General features: G+C 38.8%; 1 protein-coding gene across 6 annotated transcripts in view; it reads left to right on the top strand.

The window, feature by feature from the left end:
* Positions 1-13,337, top strand: part of NKAIN3 (sodium/potassium transporting ATPase interacting 3) — a 508,298-nt gene extending 494,961 nt beyond the window's left edge. For 2 of the 6 annotated variants that reach the window (XR_016348755.1, XM_075920624.2), the window contains exons 6-7: positions 5,386-5,465; positions 12,307-13,337. Coding sequence is in view for 4 of the 6 variants with exons in the window: in XM_075920624.2 (XP_075776739.1) it covers positions 5,386-5,465; positions 12,307-12,327 (101 nt within the window). In the remaining 2 variants the exon portion in view is untranslated. The other 4 variants (XM_075920623.2, XR_012901430.2, XM_075920625.2 and 1 more) reach the window with 4 other exon arrangements.
* Positions 13,338-17,749: the final 4,412 nt, after the last annotated feature.

Genomic DNA, 17,749 nt, shown 5'->3' with positions numbered 1-17,749 from the left:
AACATCAGAATTCCAATTCCAAATAATGCAACAAAACATATTACAGGCAGTCCCCAAGTTACGCGGATCTGACTTATGTCGGATCCGCACTTACGAACGGGGCTTTCTCTCCCCGGAGCTTGCAGGCAGTGGGACCGCCCAGAGCGCAGCGGTCCCGCCACTTCGACCTCCGGGGCGAGAAAAGCTGCTCCGGGTGCCCCTGGTCTGCTGGGGACCATCTCCAGCAGACCAGGGACACCTGGAGCAAAGCCGGGGAGGCGGAGGGGTCCTCAGAGGTGCGGCACCCTGCCGCCACTGCGGCTTTGCTCCCTGTGTCCCTGGTCTGCTGGGGGGGGGGCGCAGCTAGTGCGCCCCCTCCCCAGCAGACCAGGCTTTTGTTGTGGACCCTGGGATAGAGCAGCTGGAGTGCTGCCGGGTTGGTCCTGCAGGGACCTACCTGGCAGCCCAGCTGTTCTGTCCCAGGCTCGAGATTCAGCCGCTGTTGAAACTGATCAGTGACTGCTTCCAGGAAGCTGGGGACAGAGCAATTCTGCCTCCAGCTTTCTGTAGTCAGCCCCTGGTCAGTTTCAGCAGCAGCGGCTGAATCTGGAGCCAGTTCCGACTTACATACAAATTCAACTTAAGAACAAACCTATAGTCTCTATCTTGTACGTAACCCGGGGACTGCCTGTACACAGAGCTATGGATAAGCAAAATGTATACAATCTGAAAATGACACCTGACAGTAGCTTGTCTAGAGGGGAAAGTGGAGAGTGGTGTTCCTTTAAGCCATTGATCTCTGAGCCTTACACAAGTGTAAAAGATCTTCTTAATCTTACTGTCTCCAAAGTCATTTCAGGCTGAACTACTCAACATGCTGTTACTGTGGTGATTCTCTAAGAGCACAGTATGTTTTCTGCATATGAATGATCTGCTTACACTTCCATGTTCAGCCACATCTAAAACCTGGTACCTTTGAAAGGAAATGTTGGTAATATAACAGTGGCTCACGCTGTGGCTGCTGTAGCTAATCATAGAATTGTAGGAGTGGAAGGGACACGACAGATCTTTTAATGAAGTCCTCTGCACTCTTCCTGCAGTGATCCTGAAAGCTACTGGTTACAATTATGGACTATGGCCAAATAAACTGTATTTTGAGTGAGACATTATCTTTTCACACCCCTTTTTTAATCCTGCGCTTTCCTCCCAAACCTGAAAAGAAATGTTAGCATCAGCACATGGGAGACAGCTCTGGATTAGTAGGAATAAAACATATTTGGATGTCAGCTATCCAGCAAAGTATGGATCTTAAAATCATTAATGATGGCAGGAGCACCTCCTTGGTCCCACAGTGTTTAACACTTTTCTCAATGAGGGACCTGGATAGCTATTCCTCCTCCCCCCTGTACTGCCCATGAGTGAATGAACATCATTTTCATAGCCTGCCCATAGTAACAGTCAAGGCAGTTTTGCAGCCTCCAAGCTCAGCACGCAGTGAACTTTTAAAGAACGTTTCATGCTGGCCATTAAGCATCCGGCACAACCACAAAACTCAGGCAACACAAGAAGCGAACAATTCCCTGGAAATATGGATCATGTTTTGCAGCCAGCTGCAGATAAAATAACTAGTTTCCTCTGTAACCAGTAATTATCTACAGGGTGCTGAAAATTCTCTCCCTAGTTTTCTAAGTGCATCTCTGCAAGAACATAGTTAATGACTGGACTCCACGCAGAGTTCTTTTTCCAGTGACTGAATATCACCACTGCTAAACTTTTTTTTTTAATGCACAGGGTATGTAACTGCAGAGAAAAATCACTTGATATTTCTATGGCACTTTATTCACAATGTATGTTGCTCTCTGGTTTAAAGCTTATTATAATAGTCTTATGGATCCATAGCAGATATTGCCTATAATTCATTAAGCAGGTCGGAGACACATAATCAATTATGCAGAGACATCCTCTGCCTACTTTATTTTTCTGGGGGAATCTACATAAATGTTAATGCTTTTTTCTCTGTCTCCATTTTAACAAAGGGAAACATACATCTTAAGAGTTCACTGAAGCAGAAGCAAAGAGTTTTATTTGATACATTTGACTCCTATAGCCAAACCAGAGTGTCTCTTGCAGCTGGATGGTACACAGAAATATTTATTTTCTCAGGCTCAGTCAGACTAGAAGCTCAGATATCTTCATAGTTAATAGATACCTTTTCTTTGTTGTTTCCATCCTGGGAATCAGCTGAGACATAAGTGAAAAAAGCAAGTCAAATGAAATCAAATTTCTAAAATTCATTGTATGAAAAATAATGTATAATTAAAATAACTGAAAATGAATCTTTTATAGAACCTCCTCATAAAGAGGCTTTCTAATTTGAAAAATTGTCAGCCAGATTTACTTAAAACACAGTTTTAAAGGGGAAAATGACATTTTTCTTTGTTGTCTCATGTAATAGTACTGTTTCTTGTTTTGAGAGCAAAGTCAGCCATCCATATTTATATGAGAGGGCTTTTGTAAGATCATGTATGCATGGTTATGAATAGCAGAGAGAAACATTCAGCTAGTTATTCATCTCATATCGACTCCTGGTTAGTATCTTGTATCTTTACATGTGCATGACATTATAGATTTTTATGTCAAAGATGCCTCCGAGTTAGAAATCAGTCATATTAATTAGCCTCATTTCCTATACAGATAAATATTAGGAAAAGATTAGTTGGTTTGTTTTCCTTATGGATGCAGATTGTGACTGGTGGAAGAGGAATTGTGTGTGATTCTGAAGTGGTGAATTATCCAAACCAAATGCATTTCCTAAATTCAGGTTTCCTTCCTTGGAAGCTGCAGTGTATGAATAGAGCTAAGGCATAGAATAGAGCTATGGTACCTCGTCTATAACATGTTCTCAATAGGTAATAATGCTTCTCAGAGTTTTGAGAAGGCCAGAGTGGAAGACCACAGGGATAGTGTTACTGTGAACATAATTTCTTCTGAGTTGAGTACTATGCTTGATTTCTACACAAGAAATAGCTGAAAATATCTACAAACAGAAAGCTTTTAAAAGTTACATCCTATTCTACTGTCTCTTTCTGGATGTTTGTACTGTATTTTCATATAAGAGTCTGAATGAAGATTGGAAAGTAATAAAAAAATACCATAGAGTACAAGTCACCCTGTGGCTGGCACACTGACTGTGTTAGCTTTTTCTCGGCATGATGTAATGCTCCGTAGGCTATGCAACAGTGAACTGATGGCTAAGGCACTAGACTGCAACTCAGGATATCTGGGTTTTGTTCCTGGATAAGCTAACATGGCCCATATTTTTAGAGTATTTGGGGTTGAGTGCTCAGTATTGCAACCCCTTAACTGATTTAAAACCCTATATCTCATTTTTAAAAGGAAGGTAGATATTTAGGTACCTAAATCCCATTTACTCTCAATGGGATTTAGGCTTCTAAGTGCCTAAAACCCTTTTTCAAATGAGGTATAGACTCCTAAATCAGTTAGGCATTGCAATGCTGAAGGCCTGAATGCCAAAATACCTTTCAAAATCTGGTTCCAGTTTCCTAAATTCAATGGGAAAGCCCACATAAGTCAAAAGGAAATTTTCCCATAGATTTCATTGGGCTTTTGATTAGGACCTTAATCATTGTATCTCAGTCCCTCATCTAAAAACATGGATAAAGACAGAGACAATCACCTACAGGATCTTTACCGAGCATTCCTAAAACTGAAATATCCACCTGGAGATATGAAAAAAACAAATTGACAGAGCCAAAAAAGTACCCAGACATGAACTTCTTCAAGACAGACCCAAAAGAGAAAATAACACAACTCCACTTGTTATTACCTATAATCCACAACTCAGACTCCTCTAGTGCATTATACACAATCTAAAACCCATCTTGGAAAATGATCCCTCACTCTCAGAGGCTTTGGGAGAAAAGCCTATTCTCGCTTACAGAAAACCCCCAACCCAAAACGAATTATTTCCGGTAACCATGCCACACAACCATATCATAAGCATCCAGGAACCCAGCCCTACAACCAAACACGATGCCAACTCTGCCCACATATCTATACTGGCGAATTCATCATTGGAGCCAACAACATAAGCTACCAAATCAAAAGGATATTTGACTGCACATCCAGTAATTTGATCTATGCCATCAAATGTCAGCAGTGCCCCACTGCTAGATATATTGGACAAACTGGACAGTCTCTGCAGGAAAGAATCAATGGACACAAATCAGATATACGTAAAGGAAACATACAGAAACCTGTTGGGGAACACTTCAATCTTCCTAATCACTGTCTTGTCACAAACCAATTCTACTAGCCAGATACACAGAGAAGCATTGGAATTAGAATTCATCCGCAAATTGTGTGAAGAATCCTCGTGTGCTGTGAATTGAGCACATCGGCACTGGGCATTTCAAGGCAATTCCAGACAAGAACAGCTTCTTACTGTCAAATACAAATTCAGAGTAAACAGCTGCTGAAGCAGTTGAGCCATTCCTTTCTTGCTGTTTTCCTACTACACCCTCTGAATTCAGCAATGAGAAATATGAAAAAATGGGGTTTGGTGTAGGCGTTAGAACTAAAGAACCCTGGTTAAGAATGAAGAGCTAGAAAGTACAAACATAATTATTTGAACAAGAACTCATTTGTGACCACAAGAAGTGGCATTAGTGTCATCCTCAAATACAGATATTCCACCATCATTTCTGATGTAGAAATCTTGAAGAAGAAAAAAAGAGGCAAGATGCTTTCTCACAAGATCACCGGCCCAAAGAGATTTGTTCAGAGAAGCTGCCTTTTGATTTTTCACTCATTCTTTTAATGTCACAAATAAAATGACAAACTCTGCTCTTTATCTCACATATGTAACTTCCATTGATGTGGGTCCATTGATTTGCACATATTTAACTGCAAATAGAATTTTGCTCATAGGATCCAGCACCTTCATTTCTCCTTATTAAACTCCCCACACATACACTTCCCTAGGGTTTTGATCTGAGCAAGAACTGCTTGATTAGATCTCCTGAAAATAAAAGGCCACATTACCACAAACTGACCTTCATATGCACCCCACATACACTACCCCTTTTGGAAGTACGCAGATATACAAGCGTGCACTGCATTTGGGTTGGGTGATAGACTGGTCTCTCCCTGCACAGAGTGAAGCAGGCACAAAAGGAGGCTAGGTTGAGGCCCCTCCATGCAAATGAGTCTCACAATATTTTTGATTTCTGTCTGTCAATATATTTGATTTCTTGTCTGCATGTATGTTCTTTATTACTATTATTATTTATTATTCAGATTGTTTCCCTCCCCTCCCCCCCCATTTTTAATTCTCTATGTGTTTTCATTTCCATTTATTCATTTCTGGACCTGTTGTATTTTCAGTTGATTTCATAGGTGGACTTGACACATACTGCTATCAGCAAACCCCCCTGGAACATGTTGAGTTAAAGCCTGTAAAGCCAGTAAGTAAGGTTTCAGTCATATGGACAATATTAATTCTTCTAACAGGACTGAAAACTACTCTGCTGCTGAAGTAGTTTGGCATGAGATTACTAATGGTTTAATTATAATTTACCATTAACTATGCTAAAATGAATCAATTTAAAACATGCTAAAACACTACACGTTATAGCTCATATCCACCAAAACAATGAGTGAATATTTCTCATGTTGTTATGACTAATTATTCACACTATGCAAATTGGCATCAGGGGTTCAGAAAAACTGAAGGGAAAAAATTCTTCTCTGCCAGCTGTGAAACAGAAATAGTGTAGATATATCACTGTTACTGCCAATGGCACCTAAGCCTTAATTCAGGGGTAGCTCTTGGTGGGTCACTGCCACTGTGTTTACCTGCGCCTCCACAGGTATGGATGCTTGCAGCTCCCATTGACTGTGGATCACTGTTCCCAGCCAATGGAAGCTGTGGGAAGCAGCATGGACCAGAAAAGAACTTCCCACATCTCCCATTGGCTGGGAATGGTGAGCCACAGCCAATGAGAGATATTATCACGCATACCTGTAGAGGTGCAAGTAAATATAGCAGTGACGGCTTACCAGGAGTTAACCATGGGGAACTGGATCTGGCCCATGGGCCATTATTTGCACACCTCTGCCTTAATGTGTGACCCCTTAAAGGAGAGAAAGAAACTCTTACTTTTAGCCAGATTTAGCTAGCTACCAAATGTGTCAGTGTAATCTAGAGAAAAATTTGCTGAGCAAAAGAAAGTTCACCATGATCAATCCATGGAGCAAACACAAAAATTCAATTATCTTTTCACCATAAATGATTTGCTTCCACAATTAAAATGCCATTGTTTCCATAGTTTATTCAAACAAAATATTCTCTCATGCATGAAAGACACACTTGCAAAATGTTCTTTTTAGGTTTGTTTTTTAATTTGGGGTAAATCTGTGCACTGGCAGATGTTAGCAATGCATCAGCTTGGCAGAAGCGCAGATACCTTCAAATGAGGAACGCTTCAAAGTACATTGGTAAAATAGATCACTTGGCAAATTCTTGTCAGGTGTTTATAAATTGCTGTCCTGATCCTACGTGTCATGAAATTCCCATCAGAATCTTTCATGCATTGTAAGATAAAGCCAAAGTGCAGCTGACTAACTTTACTTGATATGACACAATTTTAGCTATTAGGTAAGAGATTCAAAGGTTATATTTTTAAGCTATTTATTTAGAAAGTTTTAACAAGTGTACAAATCCTTAACATGTAAACATCTGAAACAAAACAATCATAACTGTTTGTTTTTGTTTAAATAGACTGTATACCAGAATACAGTCATCAGAACTTTCTATTTAACAAGGTGTCACATTATAGAATGAGTATCATTACAACAGTTTTGTAATTTCTTGTGATTGTATTAAATTTTGAAATCATGATATCACAAAGTTAACAGACCAGGTATGTCTATCAAATGTTGATGTTCAAAAAATGGACAGGTGTGCTGTCTTTTTTGCAGGTGAATGTACTTTGTCTGAGTACTGAATAAAAGGTAAACAAATATTTAACTATCTCTCTGTCCTCTGTCTTTTTGAAGTTGTGTATTGTTTTCCTCGTGGGGATGTGTTCAGGGATTGGAAAAATCTAGAGGAAGACTGTTAATTTATTTTAAAGAGAACAATTACTTACATAGTGTTTAAGATGGGCATTTGCTACATGAAATCAGAACTAGGTTTTCATTACTCTTAGAATGTTGTCAAATATAAATTTTCACTCCTGTGTAGCAGCATTTGGTTGCAGAAATGTAAATTAGGAAAAATGTTTCAATTTTGTATCATTACAAAGAGACGACATATTGTAGAATTATGAAAGCCCAGAAAAAAAATAATTGCAATTTAATAGTGTGTAAGGAGAAAAAAAGAATCCAATTAAGACAACTAATAAGACAAAATAGTGATCAGTTTATGATCATATTGATTGCATCTCTGTGCTAGGATCTGAATTTCCAAAATATTCCACTAATGGCTTGTCTACACATTGAGTCATTCTGGAATAACTATTCAGGATTAGCTTCTCTGGAATAACTATTCCTGACTAACTCCAAGTGTTGACTCTCTTTTCTGGAATAAGAGTTCCTTGTTCTGCTATTGCTTAATCCACTTTGGATTAAGCTAAACTGAAACAAAGTATTCTGACTCTTGAATAAGACTGTCCATGCTTGAAGTCAGGCTACATCTACACTATAACAGAAAGTCAACTTAAATTATGCAACTCCATCTATGTTAATAATGTAGCTGGAGTCAGCATACACAGGGCCTACATTGGGAGAAGGAGAGTTGATTGGAGAAACTCTCTCATTGACTTCCCTAACGCTTCTCCTTCAGAGTAGAGTAAGAGGCAGAGCAAGCTGCAGTTGATTTGGCAGGCCTTCACTAGACCCACTAAATCGACCACCAGTGGATCAATCTCAGGGTGTCAGTTCAGGCTATAGTGTAGATGTAAGCCTTTGTCAGGAATAGCTCTTTGCTCCAAATTCAAATTCGACCTTGAATTAACTTTAGGTATAAATAAGCCTTAAAGTAATGCTTTTGTTGCTCTTTGATATGGAAGGAATAGCAGTGGCATGGGTTTATTAAGTACACTGAGACTTGGCTTACACTTAAAAGTTAAAAACAACGAGCAGTCTTGTAGTACCTGAGGGCATGTCTACAATAGGAAATTATTTTGAAATAATTATTTTTCAATATTTTTCAATAATTATTTTGAAGTAATAACTCCCAAAATAATACTTTTGAAATAGCATGTCCTTATTACAGGGAACCCTTGAAATTAGTCCGTGGCAGGCTCCCTTAATGTGGATACACTACCTTGACTTAGAGCCCCAGGAAGCACTGGGAAATAATTTCTTTGAATGACTGTGGGGAGTAGTTACTTCAAAATAGCAGCAGTGGAGTCCACATACCGCTATTTTGAAATAAGTGTTATTCCTCATGGAAAGCAGGAGTTATTATTTTGAAATAACCAGCCCCTTATTTCGAAATAATGGGCTTAGTAGTGTGGACATTCCACTTGTTTTTTCAAAATAACTCCCTAGTGTAGACAAGGGTTTAGAGACTAACAAATATATTGTATCATGAGCTTTCGTGAGTAAAACCAACTTCATCATGATAGAATATATTTGTTAGTCTCTAAGCTGCCACAAATCTGCTAGTTATTTTTAAAGTTACAGACTAACACGGATACCCCTCTAAGACTTAAACACTAGGCCAACATAGCTAGGTAGCGCTAAAGTTTGAAGAACACACACTTGACCAACATACCTACCTCAACCTAACCTCAAATATGCATGCCATTTTGTCGACAAAAGAAGACTTCTATTGATGTAGCTACCATTGTTCAGGGAAGTGGTGTACCTACACCAATGGAAAACCCCTTTCTGTTATTGTAGGTTACATCTACACTACACAGTTATGTTGGCGCACAGATCCCTTGGTATTTTGTCCATAGTGCAAACATGCCAGATTGAGATAATGAGACAAAAAACATGGATTAGGTGGAAAGAAGATCCTAAATGCTACGTTTACATTTCTGATTTAAATGTTCATCACCTTTTTAGTGTAGGGAGTTCCCTCAATGTTGATTTTAAAGACCACCACTAACTTTACTGAAGGGTTAGAGGAAAAATTGTGATGTCCAGTATTTTATTAACCAGTGCACTGTTGTTCAGATAAAAAGGAGATGAAGTGGTAAATGTTTCAGAAAAGATTATTTCCTTTTTGAAACTTCTGCAAAATTTGCAATTACAATTGAATTATGGGCACAAATTTGAAAATTTTCACATTAAATAACCTGTTTTCAAGCTGAGATCAGGTAGAGATGCATGAATGAAGATTTGCACCCAGATTTTACTTTGTGGGTAGGCAAACTTTGTGGACATAAATTGCACCTGCTAAATGGGAGACCTCCCATTCCTTCCAAGTCCTGCTTTGGTTAACTTGTGACACCTAACAAGATCATGGCTGACAGCCCTGCAACTGTAGAGTTATAAAACAATAATAAACATCTTCAGTGATATTGTGGTTTTATGTAATGGCAAGGTACAAATTGGATTTATGCTTAAATAAGGGGGAAGAAGAATTTCAATCATCCAAGTAAATTTGAATTAAAAGCCAAGCTGCAGGAGACAAATTGGATAGTCGGTGAACTGTGCTATCCACTGGTTTGCAATGCCAATCTGTCTGCAATGCATCAACCTGCCTGCTTGTTTTCTTTCAGTAAGACAATTACTATCTGTACTAATTGTGGATGATCCTGGAATACCACAGTCCCCATGAAGAATAGTAACTGAACTGAAAAACTCCATTCCCTTTCACCTGAATAAGATACTTTAAAAACAATGAGCAGTCCACCCATGAAAGCTCATGATCTTTATTAAGACTCTAAATCTACTTATTTTTCATTTACTGTTTTCATCATTTTACTCCTAGGAAAAAGTAAAAATGTGACACTTCTTTATAAATTATAGCCAGGATGGATATTCAGTTTTCTTTCCCCTTGTCACATCAATATGTGGGGGTTTGTAGGCATTTGGCTATGAAAGTATTGTAGAATTATCCCAAAATCCTTCTTCTGTGGTCAGTAGTAAAGTGTCAGGACATAGGTAGGTTCCTAAACTTTTATGAATCGGTTTGATCAATTTCCATTGAATAGAAAATCACATTTACTCCATTTGGGTATGTCTACACTAATTCGAAATAGGGCTGCAAATGTAGGCATTCAAAATTGCAAATCAAGCTCAGGATTTAAATATCCCGTGCTTGATTTGCATCTTCCCGGTCGGGCGCCATTTTTGAAATTGACAAGCCTGGAATAACTGCCCGCATCTACATGCGGCAGTGAAACGGGCGTTCGAAATAAAGCCCTATTTCAAACTACCTGTTAAACCTCATTGCAGGAGGAATAACAGGTAGTTCGAAATAGGGCTTTGTTTCGAACACCCGTTTGGGCTTGTCAATTTCAAAAATGGCACCCGGCCAGGAAGATGCAAATCAAGCGCGGGAGATTTAAATCCTGGGCTTGATTTGCAATTTTGAATGCCTACATTTGCAGCCCTATTTCAAATTAGGCTGCAAGTGTAGACATACCTTTTGTGAATTGTCCTGCCCAATGCATGAGAGCTACATTATAAGACTTCCTCAGATTTTCATAGATTAATAAATCATAGCACTTCAAACCCTCAGAGTTCTATGGCCTTATCAAAACTATGAAAGATTATATCCTTAGTCAGCTGTGGATAACTTGTTCTCTGGGTATGGGGCTAGAGACGGTAGCATATTTACAAGAACAAAGCCCAATGCTTTACCCACCTCCTAATCATAATTCAACTGTTATATATTAGAGGATCTGTATAGTGCTACAATAATTATTAATAATTAGCAAATCTGAGAAAAATTGTCCTTTTCACCCCTGAAGAGATGCTAACATTAAATGTCTTCTCCTAAGAAGCATTGCTTTGTGTACACATAATATGCATAGGTTGTCAATTTATTGTTGTTTATTTCTGTAGCTTCATCAGTTTACCTGACACTCTACAGTAAAAGTAAAGATACATTTTGGGTGCATCTACACTGCCACTATCGGTCAAAATAAGATACACTATTTTAGCTATGCAAATTGTGTATCTTATTTTGATTTAATTTCGAAATAGCTTTGGTCTACACCGCACCAAATTTTGAAATAAACCACTGTTCTGAAACATCCCTTAACCCTCGTGGAACGAAGGTTACAGGGATGTCGGAATAGCGACCCCATTATTTCAAAATCTAACGGGCTGGTTGAAAAGACGCATAATAGCTATGTATCCTGAAATAGCGCCACAGTCTAGACGTACACTTTCTCTCCTGAGGTGATTACAGTCTAGCTCAAGATGTGCAGAAGTAAGGGAATAGACAACACACAGATGAAATAATGAAAGAAATGGACAAAGGAGAGAGTGAGGAAAATGTGAATGTGTTCTCTTTGGAGGCAAAGGTAGATTATAAAGGGGATCATCAGACAGAAGGAACATTCCATTTGTACACAGTTCCAGGGCAGCATTAAGACCTAGGTTAATTTAATTTGGTGAGATTACAGGAAGTGTTTGTGTGGAGCTAGGGAAGGTAGCATATTTACAGGAACAAAGCCCAACGCTTTATCCACCCCCATAGTCATAATTCTCATGTTTGTTGTATGGATAAGACCCCCGTCTATGCTCATATAACCAGATTAGCTGGCCATTCTCCTTCACAACTCTCTGTAGGATAGGACTATCACACCTGCTTCTGACACTTTACTGAATGCACATCTTCTAAGCACTGCAAATCACTATGAAATAACCACATGAAAGATCCCAGAATACAGTGCTAGGGCAGATGGATGGTATGTGCAGCTGCACAAACTCAGCTGACATATGGTTGGGAAACAACGTTTTATGTAGATCCAGTTCAAATATGTTTGCTATAACCAGGCCAGATGAGAGTATCATGAGCCAGCATGCAAAAATACGATTCATTTAATATGAATGAAGCCAGAGGAAATCGTCATTCTAACAGTTTCTGACACCTTACCAGATTCTGTCACCACATGGCTCTCACATCCTTTTGCCAAAGGAGATTACAGGGTGGGGTAATCTTCATAACTGCTTCCCAAGCATGTGCAGCCTTGCAGTCAACATTTCTTCTGTTCCTAGGAGTCTGTTCAATTGTGCCCTTTCACTTGGCTGCCACCAACATAGGAAGTGAACACCCAGAGGTCTGTTTCCACCTTTCTTGTTGATTAGTAACTCATCTATCTCTTCTCTCTATAGGTCGAACTAAGTAGTGAATAATGACTCAGCACTGCTGCTGTTGCTGAGGAAACAGACTTCAGAAGAAAAGACCCAACTTTGTGAAGAGGCACGTTCTATATTTCTCACAGAGTGTGTGGATTGCTCTTCCCACATGACTGAATCATTCAGTCACAGCCTCAGTACCATTATCATCATTGTTATTAGATGGATACTTGTAGATGATCTTGGATTTTTTAATTAGTACTTATATGGACACTTGTAAATTGTAAATTGTTTCCTTTTTAAATTTTGTTTTTTTACAAAACCTATTGTTAAGGCATGACAACGAAACAACTTATGAAAATGATGAGAGAAGAATGTGTGTTTTTCAAGAAACTAAATATTTCTGGACTGTACAATCATACTGTGCCTGGCAAAGATAGTGTTAGTAAAAGATAATACGACTCCAGAATACATGTCAGGGGTCAGATACTTGTAGTGTAATATGGACTGTCTTCAATAACATAGCAGACTTTCAGGAAGTCTGCACCTCATGTTGATTGAGCTACTGTATGCAGTAGAAACTGATCATTCTTTTCCAGATATCCTAAATACCAACGTGCTTGTCTAAATATTCTAATTCGTATATGGGGTTTTTTTTCATCTCCTCCCCTGCACCCACAACAGTAGCTATCTGTGAGCTGAAGAGAAGTGAAATTGATGTTCTCTGTTGATGTCATTCTCCAAGAACCCTTAAAACCAGGGCTCTTTTAGATATCTGTAATTTGCACATTTTTTTGTTTGTTTTTACTCTTTTCCCCTCATCCCAGAAAGAAACCAAGCATGAATGTACAATATAAGCACTAACTACAGCCTTAGAAGTCTCTGGGTGTAGATTTTGCTCTCGATTTAAAAGTAAACAAGAAAATGTGGATATGAAAATGTGTATAAAAATTTATAAAGCTACCTGTAAATACTTATTGACAAAGGACATGTATGTAAGTGTGCGGCATTTTGTTTTATGTTTGATCACTACTAGTTTAAAAAAGAAAAGTCAGACACAAAAGCTACTTTCTGTGGGGAACTGACAGTCTTTTTAACAAGACTTTTTTCATTTTTGTTTAATTAATTGTGGTTTAAAATATCACACAAGACACAATCCCAAGAGAGTGAAATCCTCTGTTTCTCCACAGAATCAGTATTTCATCAGCAGCAGGATCACAAGCTTCCTCATAAAGGTCTGACAGGCTTCCTCAAATTTTGGAAGGAAAACCTGTAGGGCTATGAGAGTGCTTCCATCTTTGTGCTTACTCTTTGATGGAACTGTCAGGAGGGATGGTATTTGTGATATACACACCTCACCTGGCCCCAGGAACCGGACTGAGGCCACCACATTCTTTCATACAAGGCACAAACAGTCGTAAGATGCTAGTGACTTCTGATCGGTCATCAATCGGCTGAGGCATCCAGTTCTTCTATTAATTGTCTTCTGTGACGCTTACTTCACTTGCATTGTCTGTTACTGAAAGGTTACATCTAGGTTCTTTACATTGGAATCTATATTTGTGCTATTTACCAACAAGAACCTAGTCAGAAAGTCAGCAAACAAACACAATGAAGGAGCTGTCTGTCATTTTTAGAGTGTTAAGCTTGGAAGCTCTTGTGGTGCTTGCCCACTTCTGACATTCAGCTCAACCAAAGACCTCACTCTGTCTTGTGAAGAAACATATCCTGCAGTAATTCACATAGGCTACTTTTTCCTGAAACTATGTATGAAACGTGCCAAGCCAATAATGACAATGCAATAAAATCACTTTTCAGTCTTTTCTATGACTAGGTAGTACAGGAGTCTCAGAGGAGTTGCCATGTTAGTCTGTAACTTAAAACAAAACTTTAAAAACAAGGTAGTAAAGGATAATATGCACTGCTGGAAGTCAGTGCCAAAAAAGGGGATATTTTGTGCAAAATATATTACCACACTTCACTGAATCTGTTCCTCTGGTAGGTATTTGGTTTGCCCTGTCTTGAAGTCCTAGTCTTCTGAAAATGTCAAAATGGGTATTTTGTCACCAAACTAATAAGAGAAAAATGTCATTTTAAGACAACACAACTGGACCTCAGAAGATCAAACTAAAGAACTGTTAATATTTCTAAATCACTTATTTGAAAAATATGCCCCTCCATAGGTTTTATTATTTTAGTGAATAGTGGTATGCATGATATAGTTTCTTATTCATACAGTCTGATGTAACAACCTATAGGAATATGACACAGCTAACAGATGCTTACCACTTTCTATTATCTATGTCAGTGCATTTCAGAGTCTAGGATTTTTTTTAAGTGTTGTTAAAAGTGCTTGAATAGTCCACTTTTTCCTTGTAGAGGTGTTCAGCACATATTCCTACAGTTCCACCGCTGGCCAGATGTACACTAGATATGGAAGGGTGGCTTAAGGTACTCAACTCGAGCTATTTAAATAATGTAGCTGGAGTTGGCTTACCGTAAGCCAAGATTGACGCCATATTCACAATGGGAGGCCAAAGGGAGCAAACGCTCCTGTTGGCTTCCCTTGAGAGGAGTAGCAGCACTGACCAGAGCTGCCTTGGTCATAACTAGACCTGCTAAATCGAATGCCAGATGATAGATCTCCAGCATGTAAGTATAGATGTAGCCTCACTTGCTGGAGCGTTTGTCCATCCCCAGGAGCAGTTTTTCACTCCAGTGTTTAGCTACATGCACTCTTCATTCCATCGGCAGCAAGGACAAGGTCACACCTTTGACTGCCATGTAGACATACCATACAGTATGTTTACATACAGTATGTTTTTCTCCTACTCTAATTATAAGGAAAAGCTGGTCCCAAATACCAATGTTAGCAAACTTGGAATTTTTAATGGCACGCACTGTATGCTTCTCTGTGCCAGGCTGTTTCATTTCCTTTCACTTTAGATTTATCTGATTAGAAAAAACCAACCCAGCAATCTATCAAGGGCCTATAACAGTGTTTGACAATGGCAAACTAAAATTGACATCCCAAACTAATTGGCCTGCCTCCTTCTAGAATCTGTCTAATTTAGTTTAATTATAATAAATTACAAGCTGGGAGCTGTTTCGTGCACTGAAGAAGTTTTTTCCAACACAGTAAAACACTAAATATTTACATACCTTGTTTCTATAAGCCTTCTTTGAAAAACCACTTCAGCGCTTATTCAGCAAATAAAACCTTTGACCAGAAAACAGTTAGAATCATAGAATCATAGAATCATAGGACTGGAAGGGACCTCGAGAGGTCATCGAGTCCAGCCCCCTGCCCTCAAGGCAGGATCAAGCTCCGTCTACACCATCCCTGACAGATGTCTATCTAACCTGTTCTTAAATATCTCCAGAGAGGGAGATTCCACCACCTCCCTTGGCAATTTATTCCAATATTTGACCACCCTGACAGTTAGGAATTTTTTCCTAATGTCCAATCTAAACCTCCCCTGCTGCACTTTAAGCCCATTACTCCTTGTCCTGTCCTCAGAAACCAAGAGGAACAAATTTTCTCCTTCCTCCTTGTGACACCCTTTTAGATATTTGAAAGGCGCTATCATGTCCCCCCTTAATCTTCTTTTTTCCAAACTAAACAAGCCCAGTTCATGAAGTTGTTTAAAAGTCATCACTCCAGATCATTTGCAGTGCTGTAGTTGTGATAGCCCCAGAATATTAGAAAGGTAAGTAGAGTGTGATAATATCTTTTATTGGACCAACTTTAGTTGGTGAAGAAAGTTGGTCCAATGAAAGATACTACCTCTCCCATCTTGTCTCCAGATCTTCGTTCGTCATTTACAAATTTGTGGTTGGACACTGCAAAGTTCTCAGCATTCTCAAATCACATTGAAGTCAGTGTAAGTTAATGGCATTCAGCCATTCATGTCATCATCGTAGGTGTCTTTACCATAATTTGGCTAAACTTTTTATCTACTGTATAAATAATAATAATTAGTTCTTATTTGCAGATAAACTCCAATTATTGATCACTAAAATTCTGAAAGATCTATCATTCAGAAATATCTCCCCCAAATCAGTATTTTGTCTTCCCAGAATTCTGATATATCCCCCTCATTGAAGTGTAGAACAACAGCCTTGTGAGACAGGTATGTAAATAGTATTAAGCTCATTTTACAGATGAGAAAGTTCAGTGTATCTTTTGGATGCATTTGTGTGGACAGCATACTTAATTCAGACAAAATGGCATTTACATATATTTCCACTACGTTTGCTTTTCTGGTCTTTTTTCCTTCACTGCTCAACACTTCTCTGATGTGTTTCAGTTTCTAAATATCTCTGTATTGTGACATTTATTTGGAGAAGGGTGCCAATAATGCTGTTACAAAGCTAAGAACTGTAGCCCATGGAAAATGATTCCATTGCATGACAGAGTAATAATTATTAAGACTGACTCTTTGCAATGAATGCAAAGGCAGCATGCAGAGCAGACAAGCTAGTTCTGAGTGAGACAGGTAGGGGAGTAACACAAAGCAAAAGGATCTAGGCTGGAAAAACAGTAATAGGGGATCAAATTAATCTCAGGTGTAATTCCAGTGAAGTGGCAAGGAGTTAGAAAAGGGAATTAATATGGCCCCAGGCATCTTGTGTTCCTTCTAAGTCCATAGATTATTTGTATTGATCATTATTTGACAGCATTCTTTACCTCACTGTTTGGTGACTGTTTCCAAATTATAGTACTTCTCACTGTAATTTCTGTTTCTTGCATGTTCATTACATGTAATGTTTATGTTTGTGTCTCTGCTTTTAAACAAATTAAACATCTAGATCTAATCCTGATTTCCCCAACTTTCACTTGCATCTACCCATCAGTTCCACTTAGCATGAGATTGTATTAAGTGCTTCTTGTTGTAAGTCTCCGGGGAATATTTGCCACTGTGTATGTCTGTTGTCATTCAAGACCAGCACCATAAGTGGCAGTTGCACCATTAAATGACAGCCATGGCCCAACCAGGATTGAGTTGTTCTCATTGTATTGCTAGTGCCACAAAGAATTATTGAACCGTGTCCACAGTTCGTTGGGTACTTAATTCCAGTCCTACACAGCCGTGTTTTCAAAATACTTGTGGACACACATAGCCCAGGCTAAACCCACTGAAATGGTTTGAGTTAGTTACACCTGAGATTAATTTGGCCTAAAGACACTACCATTAACCTAGTCTCAGTTGTTACAGGTAAATAGTGTACCCAATCAATTTATATGGTGTCATATTGATGGAGAAATGACAGCATTGCCTAGCATGTGGCAGGCATGTTGGCTGTAAGCCAGTCGGTATAAGTCCAAGGGTATAAGTCAGTACAAATGTTGGTTCATAGTTTTAAGTAAAATAAAAAAAATGCATTTAGTTTGCCACTACGGAATGATTACATAAAATCTCCTGTGCTGCAGTATCTGTAGGCAGAACCAATGCACTGCAGTGAAGAAGAATTGAGT

Source organism: Pelodiscus sinensis, chromosome 2 (genome assembly GCF_052426305.1).
Source record: "Pelodiscus sinensis isolate ZL-2025 chromosome 2, ASM5242630v1, whole genome shotgun sequence".
Taxonomy (NCBI): domain Eukaryota; kingdom Metazoa; phylum Chordata; order Testudines; family Trionychidae; genus Pelodiscus; species Pelodiscus sinensis.
Note: the sequence above shows the minus strand (reverse complement) of the source record. Positions and strands in the feature narration are given on the sequence as shown.